General features: G+C 42.2%; 1 protein-coding gene across 1 annotated transcript in view; it reads left to right on the forward strand.

The window, feature by feature from the left end:
* tmem170b (transmembrane protein 170B) overlaps positions 1-18,184 on the forward strand; it is a 68,490-nt gene extending 50,306 nt beyond the window's left edge. The window contains exon 5 of the mRNA XM_070880176.1: positions 17,920-18,184. Within this exon, the coding sequence (XP_070736277.1) occupies positions 17,920-18,050 (131 nt within the window). The 3' untranslated portion in view covers positions 18,051-18,184. The remainder of the gene's footprint in view (positions 1-17,919) is intronic.
* Positions 18,185-18,589: the final 405 nt, after the last annotated feature.

Consider the following 18,589-nt stretch of genomic DNA (forward strand, 5'->3'; position numbering starts at 1 on the left):
ATGCCATTTGCTTTCTTAACCGCCTGCTATACCTGCATGCCAACCTTCAATGACTGATGTACCATGACACCCAGGGTCTCGTTGCACCTCCCCTTTTCCTAATCTGTCACCATTCAGATAATAGTCTGTCTCTCTGTTTTTACCACCAAAGTGGATAACCTCACACTTATCCACATTATACTTCATCTGCCACGCATTTGCCCACTCACCTAACCTATCCAAGTCGCTCTGCAGCCTCAGAGCATCCTCCTCGCAGCTCACACTGCCACCCAACTTAGTGTCATCCGCAAATTTGGAGATACTACATTTAATCCCCTCGTCTAAATCATTAATGTACAGTGTAAACAGCTGGGGCCCCAGCACAGAACCTTGCGGTATCCCACTAGTCACTGCCTGCCATTCTGAAAAGTCCCCATTTACTCCTACTCTTTGCTTCCTGTCTGACAACCAGTTCTCAATCCATGTCAGCACACTACCCCAATCCCATGTGCTTTAACTTTGCACATTAATCTCTTGTGTGGGACCTTGTCGAAAGCCTTCTGAAAGTCCAAATATACCACATCGACTGGTTCTCCCTTGTCCACTCTACTGGAAACATCCTCAAAAAATTCCAGATTTGTCAAGCATGATTTCCCTTTCACAAATCCATGCTGACTTGGACCTATCATGTCACCTCTTTCCAAATGCGCTGCTATGACATCCTTAATAATTGATTCCATCATTTTACCCACTACCGATGTCAGGCTGACCGGTCTATAATTCCCTGTTTTCTCTCTCCCTCCTTTTTTTAAAAAGTGGGGTTACATTGGCTACCCTCCATTCGATAGGAACTGATCCAGAGTCAATGGAATGTTGGAAAATGACTGTCAATGCATCCGCTATTTCCAAGGCCAACTCCTTAAGTACTCTGGGATGCAGTCCATCAGGCCCTGGGGATTTATCGGCCTTCAATCCCATCAATTTCCCCAACACAATTTCCCGACTAATAACGATCTCCCTCAGTTCCTCCTCCTTACTAGACCCTCTGACCCCTTTTATATCCGGAAGGTTGTTGGTGTCCTCCTTAGTGAATACCGAACCAAAGTACTTGTTCAATTGGTCTGCCATTTCTTTGTTCCCCATTATGACTTCCCCTGATTCTGACTGCAGGGGACCTACGTTTGTCTTTACTAACCTTTTTCTCTTTACATATCTATAGAAACTTTTGCAATCCGTCTTAATGTTCCCTGCAAGCTTCTTCTCGTACTCCATTTTCCCTGCCCTAATCAAACCCTTTGCCCTCCTCTGCTGAGTTCTAAATTTCTCCCAGTCCCCGGGTTCGCTGCTATTTCTGGCCAATTTGTATGCCACTTCCTTGGCTTTAATACTATCCCTGATTTCCCTTGATTGCCATTGTTGAGCCACCTTCCCTTTTTTATTTTTACGTCAGACAGGAATGTACAATTGTTGTAGTTCATCCATGCGGTTCTAAATGTCTGCCATTGCCCATCCACAGTCAACCCCTTAAGTATCATTCACCAATCTATCCTAGCCAATTCACGCCTCATACCTTCAAAGTTACCCTTCTTTAAGTTCTGGACCATGGTCTCTAAATTAACTGTTTCATTCTCCATCCTAATGCAGAATTCCACCATATTATGGTCACTCTTCCCCAAGGGGCCTCGCACAACGAGATTGCTAATTAATCCTCTCTCATTACACAACATCCAGTCTAAGGGGCCTCCCCCCTAGTTGGTTCCTAGACATATTGGTCTGGAAAACCATCCCTTATGCACTCCAGGAAATCCTCCTCCACCGTATTGCTTTCAGTTTGGTTAGCCCAATCTATGTGCATATTAGTCACCCATTATAACTGCTGCACCCTTATTGCATGCACCCCTAATTTCCTGTTTGATGCCCTCCCCAACATCACTACTACTGTTTGGAGGTCTGTACACAACTCCCACTAACGTTTTGTACAAGGAAACCTTTTTGGCTTTCTTAACAAGTCTTAAGTGAATGCCCATTGTAGTCTCACTTAGAACTGATGCCCATTGTAAAATCTTTTGTTGGCAGAATTACAAAAAAATGTCGGAGTTGGTTTTTAACAGGCATTTTTTAAATTTCCCCAAATTACGATACTGTTATGTTCTGTTAAGGTTACTTCACAGATTATATTGTTTCAAGTTACATTTTCCCACTAAGTTCCATAAATCCTACATAATGAAGGTAGTCCCTTGCAGTACAGATCTGTCGTTCATAACATGGAAAAAAAAGTTTGCTCTTCTATTCTCCTTTTATTAATCGTATCAAATGAATCAGTTAGTCATCAGAGCTGCCTCACTTTTTTACTGTCTAATTATCCCTTAATTTACAAGATTAAATCAGTATGTAAAATGTGTTGTAAGGTTGTGAAGTAGTCCCACTGTTAAATATAGAAATAAAGAACTTGCATTTATACAGAGCCTTTCATGACTGCAGGATGTCCCAAAGTACTTTGCAGTCATTGAAGTATTTTGAAGTGTAGTCACTGTTGTAATACAGGGAAACGTGGCAGCCAATTTGCATACAAGGTCCCATAAACAGTAATGAGATACTTAATCTGATATTGGGCCGGATTTTGCGATCAGCGGCAAATGGACGGTGCTAGAATGCCATTCATTGCACTTGCCCACAGACAGAGTGGCACCCTCTACAGGGCTCTTGGGACCTGTGTGAATAGGGTAAGCAACTGTATCTCCTTAACCAATCAGATTGAAGGATCCTTACTGAGCTATGTAGAGTCTCCCAAAGCCATGACCTCTGGTACCTAGAAGGACCAGGGCAGTAGGCGCATAGGAACACCACTACCTCCAAGTCTTGAAAATATATAATTGATGGGTCAAAATCCTGAAACTCCCTACGTAACGGCACTGTGGAAGTACGTTCATCACAGGGACTGCAGCGGTTCAAGAAGGCAGCTCACCACCACCACCTCGAGGTCAATTAGAGATGGGTAATAAATGCTGTTCTTGCCAGAGACGTCCAGATCCCATGAATGAATTTTTAAAAAGTCTGAACCAAGAAGTGTTAGTTAGAATAGTTAATTCAATGCCAAATCATGTACAGAAGACAAGATAGAGAGGGAAAGAAAGATGGGATTAAAAGAGAGGGAAAAAAAGACAAAGAAAAAGTTTGAAAAAAACAATTTTTATTAAAAAAAAATTAATTCTCCAACAATAATTAAAATTTGAAGGAATGAGACTCCACATTTGTAAAAGTTAATTTTCAATGCTGGAGAGGTTAGCAATAATTAATAACAAGTAACTATTACTCAGTTTAAAAATGCACTTGCACTTGAATGGACGTGCCCCAACTTTTGCTGGTGTGTTTAGTAGATATTTATCACGTCAGTACCCCAGCTTCACTCCCTTCCATGTATTTGAATGAATCTGGGATTTCTGCATTCGACTTCGTATGTGTGGTCACGGAAGTTGCTGTCCGATTTACGTTTTAATAACCGTGAACGCTAAAAGCCTCACCGTTATTTTTTACTGCAAAATCTGGACCAATCTATTTTTGGTGTTGTTGGTTTAGAGAGAAATGTTGGCTAGGCATCGGAAGAACTGCTCTGCGCTTTGACTAGTCCTGGAGGATCTTTTATACCCACCTGAGGGCAGACTGATCTTGGTTTAACATCTAATCCGAAAGACGCCACCTCTCCCAGTGTAGCGCTTAGGACTGAAGATTCTGCCTTAATTATATATTAAAGGAGCGAAATTATGCCTGCGGGAAAGGCACATTGGCGCCTCCCAAACGGTGCGGTAATATTTTTATCGCCAGAGTCTCCCCCCCCCCCCCCCCCCCCCGGAATTGTCCCCGGGAATCTGCGGGCGAAAACAGGTTTGCGCCGTGCCCCGTATTTCCCGCCCTGGACGGGGGCGCACACAGCGAGGATGACATCGCCGTGTGCGCTGACCCCTTTGCGCCCTGCGGGGAAGATTAAAGAGGTGGCCATTTTTTTGTCAGTCGATTTTGCAGTCTGCCCAATAATGACAGCTGCTGTTTCGGACAGGCTGCCAACATGCAATCTGGCATCCCCTCTTGGGTGCCGGGCCACTGGCCCGGCTGAAACCCTCCCTGGTGGCCCAGTGGACGCCACAAAAGCAGCTGCAGAGTCCACAGCGGCCCTCCACTTTAAAAGAAGGGGAGGGATTTTGTGACGCATCAGCGTAAGGCGGCACTTCCGCATCACATCGAGCGTCGTGCCCCGCTAATGCCCCAGCAGCGGCCCGCTGGACAATTTAGCCCCCTAAAGCCTTCTGACTCTGAGGCGCGATTGTTCCACTGAGCCACATTTTAAAAAATAACTTTCATTGAAAACTGTACTCCAGATACTTTTTGTTCTGAACTGTATACCCTTTAAACCTATCATTTTTGTTGTATAGAAGTGTTTAGTGGCTTTTTATGGTTTTGTATTAAAGAACCCAATTCTTTTTTTTTTCCCCCATTTATTTTTGGATCATTATGACCAATTGCTACAGTTACAAATGTTTGGGCACTTTCTCAGAAATGGCTATTCGGTGTTTTTGTTGCATTGTATTTAACTGCTTCAAATGGATTCATGAGGATTCATCAACCTACCCTAAAAGTAGATCTATCTACATTATGTCGTAATGTATTTCAAAGGTTTGTTTCAAGTTACCTTGGAGAGGGTAGCACAAGGCTCCAGTACCAGAATATGTTTTAAATACCATACATATTTTACCTGTGATTTAAATGTTAAATGCTTATGTCCTATAGGAAGTCAAGCAAATGATTTTCTCTATGTTGATCGGACACATAGCATTAATTACAAATCAAATCTTGAATAGTTATACAACGCTTACCAGCTGCAGTGTTGGCACAGTTTGTTTGTTGATACAAGAAGACACTGCTCTCATTCTGTCTGCCTGCACTGCTGTTAGAAGGGAGCACTTTGCACACTGTAACATTGTGACATAATGCAGCATGAATTTTCAAACAGCTTCAGAAGTGGTGTGATTTGTTAATTCTTGGAAACCAGACAATGTGACCATGCAATAGTTTATTGAAAGGTGAAATGCATAGAGCTTTAAGGATAATGTACTAGTAGTCTGGGCTTTTATTAACAAATATTACTCAACAAATTTGGAAGATTAACTGCATAGTAGCTTATGTGAAATGTATTTCTGTTGCAGTACATTGGAGATGGCCAATTCAAAGTGCATATCTACAGCTGTTCAGCCATTCTAAGCAAATAGTGGGCAGTCGCTATATTAAAAGGGTAACACTCAGAAATACTGAACACACCACACAGCTCACTCAAGTTCTGGACACTGAAGTATGACTTTCTTTCTCCTTTCATTTGTTTTGTAATTAATGAGACGGCACTATTTTCAGAAGGAAATTCTGTGGAAGGTTTTCCACCATTTTGGATGTAGAACTTTATGATGTGGATTCTGAAGCTTTGTGGAGGCTAGGAGTGCTTTTGTTCAGTGTTCATAGTTCATGATAGATTGAGTAGACTGGGTCTTTACTCGTTGGAGTTCAGAAGGATGAGGGGTGATCTTATAAAAACATTTAAAATAATGAAAGGGATAGACAAAATAGAGGCAGAGAGGTTGTTTCCACTGGTCGGGGAGACTAGAACTAGGGGGCACAGCCTCAAAATATGGGAGAGCCAATTTAAAACCGAGTTGAGAAGGAATTTCTTCTCCCAGAGGGTTGTGAATCTGTAGAATTCTCTGCCCAAGGAAGCAGTTGAGGTTAGCTCATTGAATGTATTCAAATCACAGATAGATAGATTTTTAACCAATAAGGGAATTAAGGGTTATGAGGTGTGGGCGGGTAAGTGGAGCTGAGTCCACGGCCAGATCAGCCATGATCTTGTTGAGTGGCGGAGCAGGCTCGAGGGGCTAGATGGCCTACTCCTGTTCCTAATTCTTATGTTCTTATGTTTATGATCTGTATATCAGTTTATTGAAATGTTATTATTAGAAACATAGAAAATAGGTGCAGGAGTAGGTCATTCAGCCCTTCGAGCCTGCACCATCATTCATGGCTGATCATTCACTTCAGTACCCCTTTCCTGCTTTCTCTCCGTACCCCTTGATCCCTTTAGCCGTAAGAGCCATATCTAACGCCCTCTTGAGTATATCCAATGAACTGGCATCAACAACACTCTGCGGTAGGGAATTCCACAGGTTAACAACTCTGAGTGAAGAAGTTTCTCCTCATCTTAGTCCTAAATGGCTTACCCCTTATCCTTAGACTGTGTATCCTGGTTCTGGACTTCCCCCAACATCGGGAACATTCTTCCTGCATCTAACCTGTCCAGTCCTGTCAGAATTTTATATTTTTCTATGAGATCCCCTCTTATCCTTCTAAACTCCAGTGAATACAGGCCCAGTCGATCCAGTCTCCCCTCATATGTCAGTCCTGCCATCCCGGGAATCAATCTGATGAACCTTCGCTGCACTCCATCAATAGCAAGAACATCCTTCCTCAGATGAGGAGACCAAAACTGAACACACTATTCCAGGTGAGGCCTCACCAAGGCCCTGTACAACTGCAGTAAGACCTCCCTGCTCCTATAGTCAAATCCCCTAGCTATAAAAGCCAAAGTACCATTAGCCGCCTTCACCGCCTGCTGTACCTGCATGCCAACTTTCAATGACTGATGTACCATGATACCCAGGTCTCGTTGCACCTCTCCTTTTCCTAATCTGCCGCCATTCAGATAATATTCTGCCTTCGTGTTTTTGCCAACAAGGTGGATAACCTCACATTTATCCACATAATACTGCATCTGCCATGCACTTGTCCACTCACCTAACCTACCCAAGTCACTCTGCAGCCTCTTAGCGTCGTCCTCCTCACAGCTCACACCGCCACCCAGCTTAGTGTCATCTGCAAACTTGGAGATATAACACTCAATTCCTTCATCTAAATCATTAATGTATATTGTAAATAGCTGGGGTCCCAGCACTGAGCCCTGCGGCACCCCACTAGTCATTGCCTGCCATTCTGAAAAGGACCCATTTATCTCGACTCTCTGCTTCCTGTCTGCCAACCAGTTCTCTATTCATATCTGTACATTACCCCCAATATGATGTGCTTTAATTTTGCACACCAATCTCTTGTGTGGGACCTTGTCAAAAGTCTTTTGAAAGTCCAAATACACCACATCCACTGGTTCTCCCTTGTCCACTCTGCTAGTTACATCCTCAAAAAAATTCCAGAAGATTTGTCAAGCATGATTTCCCTTTCATAATTCCATGCTGACTTGGTCTGATCCTGTCACTACTTTCCAAATGTGCTGCTATTTCATCTTTAATAATTGATTCCAACATTTTCCCCACTACTGATGTCAGGCTAACCGGTCTATAATTACCCATTTTCTCTCCCTTTTTAAAAAGTGGTGTTACATTAGTTACCCTCCAGTCCATAGGAATTGATCCAGAGTCGATAGACTGTTGGAAAATGATCACCAATGCATCCACTATTTCTAGGGCCACTTCCTTAAGTACTCTGGGTAGAGACTATCAGGCCCCAGGGATTTATCGGTCTTCAATCCCATCACTTTCCCTAACGCAAGTCAGGGAAGGGAAACTATATACAGTAGGTGGTAGCCATGTCTCACTCCACAGAACAAATATTAATACCACATAGGCCAGTTCTGCCATTCAATGAGATTATGGCTAATCTGTGACCTAACTCCATATACCCCTTTGCCCCATAACCCTTAAATTTTTGTTAACCAAAGATATTATCAGTCTCGTTTAAAATTAACAATTGACCTTGCATTAATTGCCATTTGCAGAAGAGAGTTCCAAACTTTTGCATGTAGAAGTGTTTCGTAACTTCACGCCTGAAAGGCTTGCCTCTAATTATGCCCCCTAGCCCTGGACTCCCCAACCAGCAGAAAGTTTCTCTCTCTACCCGATCAGTTCCCCTTTTAATATCTTGAAAACCTCAATCGAAAAATCCCTTTTTAGCCTTTTGAATTCCTAGTTTGTGTAATCTTTCGTCGTAATTTGACCCTTGGAGTCCAGGTATCATTCTACAATGCACTCCATCCAAGGCCAATATATACTTCCTAAGGTGTGGTACCTCGTGCTGCTGACAAAACCATATCTGGAGTACTGTCGGGGATTTGTATAACTGTAGCATAACTTCCACATTATTTTTTTTTACAATTGATAGCCTAAAATTCCATAGTTTTTGTTTTCACCAGTCAAAGTTTGTGACTTATGCATAAGAACAGACTCCAGGCTATGTGCACATGATACTCTTGTCATGTTACTCCTAGACCTGAGAACTTATCCCATGTTTTAAGGTGCCACATAGTCATTGTACCTGTGGCTTCTGAAACCATTTCCTAACGTGAACTTCAATTCACACTTTCAGCTTTAATTATCCACTATGCACACATAGTGGATAATTAAAGCCAAAAAATGTGTTTGCCAGCACCCTTCTAACCAGCCAATAAATTATGATGTGGAATGGCACTGGAATTGTATTCTCCTGCATAACTTCATGTTATATTGTGCATAAAATCTGGGAGATAAGAACAGTTCATGCAGCAGTGGTTAGATCACTAATCAAGAGAAATGTTGCAACAACCAGTTACACCACAGGTACCATTGCACTATGTTATAGTGCCTCGAATATAGAAAAATGCCCCATGCCATTATCATTATCATTATTGTTCCTGTACCATTGAACATAACTCAGTAACCAATAAATACCATATAATTTTGTTTTGGGCTTTTGTCTTCAGCTCCCATAGTTGCAAGTGCACTGCTGTAGTTATTTAATGTGGAGTTCCACTTGGTTGACCTCTAGCTCTTTTTCCTTATGACTTCCAATTCCATGTGAGAAATTCTCAGCATGTGACTAGTAAGGTCCATCTTCTCCCAGAATGTTTGTTATAGGTGACATCAGTGCTCTCTGAAATACTCTCTCTTTTTTCATTTGTCACTTTGTTAAACTGTCGGATGTTAAAGAGCCGTCTCGGGCATCTACACTGGAAGCTGTTGAGCTTCTTTTGGATAGCTTTGTTGGACTGCCACATTGTTTGTTCTCCATTCATATTTATAAGTCACTGCTAGGCCTCAGCTGGAGTATTGTGGATAATTCTGGGCACCACACATCAGAAAAGATGTAACTCCCTTAGAAAGGGTACAGAGGAGGTTACCAGGGAAATCAGAACTGCTAGAGGAACTATTAATGGGTTTAGCATCTTTGAAAGTAGATAAATCTCCAGTCCCAGATTAAATGTATCCCAGGCAGTTAAACGAAGCCAGGGAGGAAATAGCGGAGGCTCTGACCATAATTTTCAAATCCTCTCTGGCTACTGGTCTGGTGCCGGAGGACTGCTAACGTACTGTTTAAAAAATGGAGCAGGGGATAGACCGTATAATTACAGGCCAGTCAGCTTAACCTCGGTAGTGGGCAAATTATTGGAAAGAATTGTGAGGAGCAGTATTAATCGTCATTTAGAAAGGCACAGATTAATCAAGAACAGTCAGCATGAATTTGTTAAGGGAAGGTTATGACTGGCTAAATTGATTGAATTTTTTGAGACAGTAACAAGGATGAGGATGGCACATTTGATGTAGTCTACATGGATTTTAGCAAGGCTTTTGATAAGGTCCCACATGGCAAACTGGTCAGAAAAGTGAAAGCCTATGGGATGCGAGGAAACTGGCAAGTTGGATCCACAATTGGCTCAATGAGCAAATTGGCTGCTACATTTCCTACGTTACAAGTGACTACACTTCAAAACGTACTTCAAAGGGTACTTATTTGGCTTTAAAGTGCTTCGGGACGTCCGGTGGTCATGAAAGGTGCTATAAAAATTCAAGTCTTCCTTCGTTTCTCTCTTTCCTTTCTCCTTTTCTTTTCCTGTCTCATTCTTTTTCTCGTTCTTTCTCTCTCTCTCTCTCTTTCTCTCTCGTTCTTTTCTCTTCTCTTCTCTCTCGCTCTTCTCTTCTCTTCTCTCTCGCTCTTCTCTCTCTCTCTCTCCCCTCTTTCTCTCTCTCTTCTTCTCTTTCTCTCTCTCTCTTGTTCTTCTTTCTCTCTTTCTCTCTCTCGTTCTTCTTTCTCTCTCTCGTTCTTTTTCTTTTTCTCTCTCTCGTTCTTCTCTTTCTCTTTTTCTCTCTCTCTCTCGTTCTTCTCTTTCTCTTTTTCTCTCTCTCGTTCTCTTTCTCTTTTTCTCTCTCTCTGTCGCTCTTTTTTTTTCTCTTTCTCATTCTTCTCTTCTCTCTCTCTCTCTCTCGTTCTTCTCTTCTCTTTTTTCTCTCTCTCTCTCTCTCTCTCTCATTCTTCTCTTCTCTTCTCTCTCGTTCTTCTCTCTCTCTCGTTCTTCTCTCTCTCTCGTTCTTCTCTCTCTCTCGTTCTTCTCTCTCTCTCGTTCTTCTCTCTCTCTCGTTCTTCTCTCTCTCTCGTTCTTTCTCTCTCTCTCTTCTCTTTCTCTCTCTCTCTTCTTCTCTTTCTCTCTCTCTCTCTCGTTCTTCTTTCTCTCTTTCTCTCTCGTTCTTCTTTCTCTCTTTCTCTCTCGTTCTTCTCTTTCTCTCTCTCGTTCTTCTTTTTCTTTTTCTCTCTCTCGTTCTTCTCTTTCTCTTTTTCTCTCTCTCGTTCTTTCTCTTTTTCTCTCTGTCGCTTTTTTTTTCTCTTTCTCGTTCTTCTCTTCTCTCTTTCTCTCTCTCTCGTTCTTCTCTTTCTCTCTCTCTCTCTCTTCTTCTCTTTCTCTCTCTCTCTCTTGTTCTTCTTTCTCTCTCTCTTTCTCTCTCTCGTTCTCTCTCTCTCTCTCTCTCTCGTTCTTTTTCATTTTCTCTCTCTCGTTCTTCTCTTTCTCTTTTTCTCTCTCTCTCTCTCTCGTTCTTCTCTTTCTCTTTTTCTCTCTCTCGTTCTCTTTCTCTTTTTCTCTCTCTCTGTCGCTCTCGCTCGTTCTTCTCTTCTCTCTTTCTCTCTCGCTCGTTCTTCTCTTTCTCTTTCTCTCTCTCTCGTTCTTCTCTTTCTCTTTTTCTCTCTCTCGTTCTTCTCTTTCTCTTTTACTCTCTCTCGTTCTTCTCTTTCTCTTTTTTTTCTCTCTCTCTCTCGTTCTTCTCTTTCTCTTTTTTTCTCTCTGTCGCTCTTCTCTTTCTCTCTCTCGTTCTTCTCCTCACTCTCGTTCTCTCTCTCTCGTTCTTTTCTTTATTTTTTTTACACATTTTCTCCTCTCTTCCTTTCTTGGTCCCTTGCATTTTGACCAATCCGGAGACGTATGAGGTAATGCAGTTGGGGCGGACTCGCATAGCAAGGGAATTAAACAGTAAATGGAATAATACTAAAGGTAGTAGGACAGGTAGATAAGGTGGTTAAGAAGGCACACACCATACTTTCCTTTATTAGCTGAGGCTTAGACTATGAGAGCAGGGTGATTATGCTTGAACTGTATAAAAGACTAGTTAGGCCACAGCTAGAGTACTGCGTACAGTCCTGGTCACCACATTACAGGAAAGATGTGATTTCACCAGAGAGAGTACAGAGGAGATTTACGAGGATGTTGCCAGCACTGCAGAATTTTAGCTATGAGGAAAGATTGGATAAGCTGGGATTCTTTTCTTTGGAACAGAGGAGGCTGAGGGGGGACCCCTGTGAGCTTTTATCTTGTGCGGTAACCTCTTATGTGGCACCTTACCGAATGCCTTCTGGAAATCCAAATACACCACTTCCACTGGTTCCCTCTTATCCACCCTGCTCATTACATCAAAGAACTCCAACAAATTTGTCAAACATGATTTTCCTTTCATAAAACCATGCTGATTCTGCTTGATTGAATCATGCTTTTCCAAATGTCCCGCCACTGCTTCCTTGATTCCGGAGATGAGGGGGTTGCCTTATGAAGATAGTTTGAGTAGGTTGGGCCTATACACATTGGAGTTCAGAAGAATGAGAATCTTATTGAAACATACAAGATAACGAGGGGGTTCGACGGTGGATTGAGAGAGGATATTTCCACTCATAGGGGAAACTAAAACTAGGGGGCGTAGTCTCAGAATAAGGGGCCACCCATTTAAAACAGATGAGGAGAAATTTTTTCTGAAGGTCGTAAATCTATGGAATTCCCTTACCCAGAGAGCTGTGGAGGCTGGGTCATTGAATATATTTAAGGTGGAGATAGACAGATTTTTGAGCGATAAGGGAGTAAAGGGCAATGGAGAACGGGCAGAGAAGTGGAGCTGGGTCCATGATCAGATCAGCTATGATCTTATTGAATGGCAGAGCAGGCTCAAGGGGCTAAATGGCCGACTCCTGCTCCTATTTCTTCTGTTCTTATGTTTGTCAGTAATTAAGACTTATCATGTCGTTAAAAGGTATATCCGCGCCATCACTAAGATTTCCTATTTCCACCTCCTTAGCATTGCCCGACTCCACTACTCTGCTGCTGAAACCATCATTCATGTCTTTGTTACCTCTAGGCTTGACTATTCCAATGCACTGCTGGCTGGCCTCCCACATTCTACCCTCTAAACTTGAGGTCATCCAAAACGTTGCTGCCCGTGTCCTAATTTGCACCAAGTCCCATTCACCCATCACCCCTGACCTACATTGGATCCCGGTTAAGCAATGCCTCGATTTTCAAATCTCACCCTTGTTTTCAAAGCCCTCCATGGCCTCACCTCTCCCTATCTCTATAATCTGCGCTCCTCCAATTCTCCGCCTGCCCTTCCTCCTTTTTAAGCACTCCTTAAAACCTAGTTCTTTAACCAAGCTTTTGGTCATCTGCCTTAATATTTCCTTAATCGGTGCCAGATTTTATTGGATAACATTCCTGTGAAACGCTTTGGGCCGTTTTACTATTGTCAAAAACACGATACAAATACAAAACCAAATATATGATGATGACGACAGAGGAAAAGCCTCCACTTTTGGGAGCAGTATGTAGAACTTGAACATTCTCAATTTCTTAGAACTGTTCATGCTAAGTTATCCTAACTCACAACAAGTTCTGTTTTCTCATCGCCCATATGCTTGCTGACCTACATTGGCTCCCGGTTGGGCGTTGCCTCTTATCCTCATCCTCATGTTCAAATCCCTCCATGACCTCGCCCCTCCATATCTCTGTAACTTCCTTCAACCCTAGAAATCTGAAAACTCTGCATTCCTCCAATTCTGGTCTCTTGTGAATTCCCCACTTCCTTTACCCCACCATTGGTGACTGGCCTTCAGCCATCTCGGCCCTAAGCACTGGAATTTCCTCCCGAAATCTCTTCCTCTCTTTTTTCCTTTTAAGAAACTGCTTAATCCTTGACCAAGTTTTTCACCACCTGTCCTAATCTCTCCTACTTTGGCTGGTAATTTTTGTCTGATTACTCTCCTGTGAAGCGCTTTGGAACTTTTTCTACATTAATGATGCTATATAACTGCAAGTTGTTGTTGTTGTTGCACAGTAATGGGACTTATCTTTTTTTGGCAAATTTAGTGCATATCTGAGGCAAGTACAACAACTTCATACCATGCAATGTATTTGAATGGGGAGCTAGGCGGCAAGATGCATTTTTCGGAAGATTTTGGGGAAACATTGCATCTTTGATAGCAACGTTCGGATTTCCATGTTTAGCTACGCATGTGCGATCGCTGGAAGTTGTCCTCACCGTTATTTCTACAGCAAAATCCAACCAGTATCTGTGTCTAGTTATCGAGGAGGGAAAGAAGACTCGAGTCCCAGTCTTGGATTTTGCCCAAATGATCCCTCCTGGAGACAGAGAGTAAGAAAGAGTGCTGTAAGACCAGCTATCTAACCTGAAGTCACAAATTACTTCATATAATCTATTAATATTAGTATTGCAGAAAATATGTATTTTGTGTATGACGTGGACTTGGATATACAGGGCATAATTTCAAAGTTTGCAAATGACACTAAACTTGGAAATGTAGTAAACAATGAGGAGGATAGTAACAGGCTTCAGGAGGACATAGATTGGTGAAATGTGCAGACAATTGGTAGGAAGAATGAGGAAAAGCCATGTAAACTAAATGGTACAATTTTAAAGGGGGTGGTGTATGTTCACAAATAAATGAAGGTGGCAGGGCAAGTTTTAAAAAAAAACATTTGTGATCTTTGGTTTTATTAGAGGCATAGGGCTAGAAATTTGGTAGATTTGCGCCCATTTGCCACTGTTTTACCGCTGTGGCGGAGCGGAAAAAGTGATTTTTGGGCGGTAAACACACCGCACTAAAGTTAGCGCCCGAGCGGAAAAATCGGCAGCGATTATGTGCCGGCGATAAAAATTGTCGCCCGACTGTTTTTTCACCTTTTTTATGACTTCAATCAGTGTGCAACGCCCCACTATTGCCACGGGCGGGAAATTCACTGATACTGCCATTTTTATCGCCTGCCCAAAAACCTGCCGGGAAAAATCAAGTCTTACCTGCTCGGTCCCATGATGCACCTGGTGTTAACAACGCCATCTTGAAAAATGGAGCAGAAGTTCAGTGCATAAAAGGATTTGGAGGGATGGCTGCGTTTTACACTGAGGTTTTTGTGAGTTTAAAGTTAGTTTTTTAAGGCCACCTTTTGGGCTGGGTGGTGTTTCATGGGCCGCGCTACTGGCTGAGCTACAAAACATAAATTAGGTTATTAGAGGAGAAGGGGGTGCTATGGTCACAAGGTGATTCCAACACTACACACAGCATATGCATGACAAAAACAGCACTGCTTTCAAAATCATTACATTTCATGATCACCACCAAATTCTGCATTGCAATGATTCTCATATGGGCCTGGACCACCAATCGCTATGCAGTATTCTCATTGATAAAAATGTGAATTCTGTACCAGTTCCCAATACTATCAATGCAAAAACCCCCTAAAGCACCGAAACACAGCATAATTAATAAATAAATAAACACCTCACATATTTCAAATTAATTGAAATTAAATGTTTTAGAAAAACAAAATATTTTTTGATTTTTGTGTCTTAATAGGGTTAAAAATAAACTTACCTTAAGGACAGGGTTTTTAATATAAAAATGAGTGTTTAATTTTTATATGTTTGTAAAGTGTTACGCTGGTAACACTTTTACCAGGCTTAAAAGTTTGAAGGACATTCGCTGGGCATGAATTGGGCAAATAGCCAATCTCTCCCGCTGAATGACCTCCCGGGGATGCGGAGGATCTGAATGGAGAAATCTTGACAGATCGGAAAAGCTGGTTCTCAGCACATGCGCATCGTGCCCCGAAATCCGGCTTTTGCGAGGCCTTGCCGAGTCCATGCGCACTTCATACAGACCCGGCAAGGCCGCAATTTTCGGCCCAATATTTTTTTTTCTGTCTCTTCGCCACTTTTTTATCCCGTCTCTCCTGCCTCTGGTCCCACTCTCTCCACTTGTCTCTGTTCTCGTGTCACTGCTCCTTTTATTCCTGCCTCCGGTCCCACTCTCGGCACTGGTCTTGGGCCTCAGATCATTGTTCCTTTTATCCCCGTCTCTCTCGCCTCTGGTCTCGCTCTCACTGCTAGTTGTTTTATAATGGAGGAGTGCGGCAAAGTATCACAGGAAATAAGTGCGACAGATGTGCGCTAATGTGCAAGATTTTTAATGTATTACTAGTGGACCTCCTGTGGGATTGCATCGAGGATGTCCAGAGAATACTGGGGGCGATTTTAACTCGCTCCTTCCGATGGAAAACTGGTCTGGGGCAGAGTTAAAATCGAGTTGGTTGATTTAAAGGTCTTTTCCCGCTCAACGGCCATTTTAACCCTGGCCTTCGACCTGAATCAGGCAGGAGCCTCATTAATCCAAGCAAATGTAGATAAGGATCCCGATACAATTTAGGGGGCCCACTTGGCAGCTTGTGCTTCTCCTGGCTCCACAAGGATCATATGGGTCACAGCCTAAGTTTTCTGCAGCAATGTCATCCAATATTCGGCTGGCCTGGCACCACCAGCTGCAATGAGATGAAAATAGCGTGTCATCTAAATGGGCATGGCAACCAATCCGCCAGATTATTACCCATGCAATGAAGACAAATTATCTCCCCCACCCCATGTCTGTCTGGAACTTCCGTATATAGCACAAACAAAAAGCAAAGTGCTCTGCACTTTCTCAACTGTTGAAGAGCACATGTGTGAAACTTGCTTTTACTTTTATAGAGCACTCTGGTGCACCAGTCAGTGCTAAATTACAGGCAATGCTCCAGGTTTTCAGGGTTTATTTTTCCCATTTTGGTTTGTACCAAAATTGGCATTTTTAATTTTGCACCGTTCAAATTTTCACTGACCCTGGGGCTTAGCGATACTGTGAGTAAGACTTTTTTTTTGTTGATCTAATGGCTCCCAAGTTTCCCAGCTCTCCACTCATCTATTGGTGCTGTTGCCTCCTGCTTGGCTCTGTCAGTTGAACATTAACCCAAGATGAACAATGGCAAATTTTTCTGTTGGTTAAACCTTAAAAACAGGTAGCCCTGATGATGATTGTTATGCTGTACTGCGGATTTGTTCGAGCTCCATTTGAAATTGGATTGTGTTAGCGGATTTCTTAGTTGATACCGTCACAACAAAAGGTCATTAGTCCGGTGACAATAACTTCATTTATGATTCATGCACGAGTGATTTATATAATTAATTTTATTACAGTGACTGACTGACTAGTCTTCGATTTATAATACAACCTGGTTCTCAGGCTTCGACTATCTCCGAGAACAACACAAGACCTGAAGTGATCAGCTCCCGCCCTCCATGCATCCTTGAAGGCCTTAAAGTTAAAGGGGACCTGGTTCTATTCTTGCACTATAACACAACCTTGGCCTGTGCTTTCGTAATACATAGTTTGCACATTTAGCTGAGGCTGCAGCTTATTATCTTTTCAGCCTTTGCCTCTGTGCTACAAGCTTGTGTTTATAGTACAGTAACTGCTTAGGCCAAATGTTTATCCCCTTCCCTAGACCCGTTATAGAGACTAGATTAAGTTCTCTTTCTCTCTCACATTTGCTCTATCACTACAAATGCTAAAAGAAAGGAATGCTTTGACTAATTATTTTAAATCGTGTTACAACATTCTAACAGGTTGAGACTGCCCCAAATTCATTTTGCTTGGTCGACTTTATACGGTTCCTGCCATTAAAAGACCATTTTCTAAACCATTAATAGTCTTGTGTCAAATTCAGCCATGCCTGTTATTTAGGCTTTCCCAATAGCTTTTGATCATTATGACCATTTAATACATCAAAAGGAGTACCAGTACTAGTCAGTAACCTTTGAGTCTGTTTATCCCCCTTGGTGCTTATGATCAAGGATACTTATTTGTAGTTTTCACAGAAAAATGGATGGAATTGCAGAATATATATTTTTTTAAACATTGGCAAAACTCCCAAATCTCTTATAATAACAGCCGAATTTGACTTGCCAGAGACTTTACTTAAGATTATTGAATAAGGAGGACAGATGGGCTTTTTTTAATTTGTGTTTTATTGCACCTTTTATTGCACTTTCATTGCACCTTTTACTATTTCAGATTCCATGTCTGAAATTCTATCTTTCCCCCTTCTTTCATCAACCCTCAAAAATGCCTTGCAAAAAATTTGTTGTGTGTAAGGGAGTCGCTGTATGTGAACATCAATGTTCGAGAACTTTGCAGCCTGGAGCTTAGCGAATCAATGGCATGGCTGGTAGTGACCCTTTCTGAAATTGGATTTTTCACTTGGCCAGCATGTCGCAACTCCTAACAAATTCCAAACTGTGCAACTTTGCTTCCAGATTTTCAGCGTCATTGCATTGGATTTGGACATCCAAAAATGTCCTGAGAATTTGGTCCTGTTAGTTGCAAGTCTTGTCTGTATTTTTGCAGCTGCATATATAATTTTTTTTTTGATGGAATATCTGAGCTGGTTAGCTTAACAATGAATTGATACCTTGCCATGAAGTAATTGTTCTTTCTCTCCCCTTTGTGTAGGTGCAGCAGTGGCTGGTGTGTACAGGGTGGCAGGGAAGACCATGGCTCCCCTTGAGGCATTGGTATTTGGTGCTGGACAGACAGTGCTCACAGTTGTCATCTCATTCTCGAGGATTTTAGCCACTCTATGAGGGCAGATTTCAACAAACTAAGCAAGTACTTTTGACGCTCTTAATGTGGTGGAAAAAATGAAAGTTTGATGATAAATCTGCTGAAAGACAGCAGAATTGAATGCCAACTTGCAAGGCCAGAACGTTGTGTGAAAGATGCAAGGTTAGGTGATCTCCAGGCCAGTGGGAGAAAAAGAAGCAGTCGGATGTTTGAATCTCTGCACTACAGCACCGTATGTGCTTTTTCCAGAAAGGAGGGCATGAAGATGACTAGTCGGTGAAGCCTCCAAGCAAAGCATTTTGTACAGTTACCAGTCATGTTGACCATTAGTGGTGACTGATGCACACAACTGTAAATGCGCTCTAATACAAACTGCAGGGAGAGTATCAGTATTACATGTGCCAAACTGGGAACTTTTTTAAACATTATTTTGCAAATGTGAACTGTGTTCTGTGGTATCCAGGTTAAAAAGTGGACTCTGGGGAGATGTTTACTACTAATATATTAGTAAGATTATTGCAAGCATTGAACATGGCATTTCCTTTCGTTCCCCCCCCCC

The sequence above is a fragment of the Pristiophorus japonicus genome, chromosome 5 (assembly GCF_044704955.1).
Source record: "Pristiophorus japonicus isolate sPriJap1 chromosome 5, sPriJap1.hap1, whole genome shotgun sequence".
Taxonomy (NCBI): Eukaryota; Metazoa; Chordata; class Chondrichthyes; family Pristiophoridae; genus Pristiophorus; species Pristiophorus japonicus.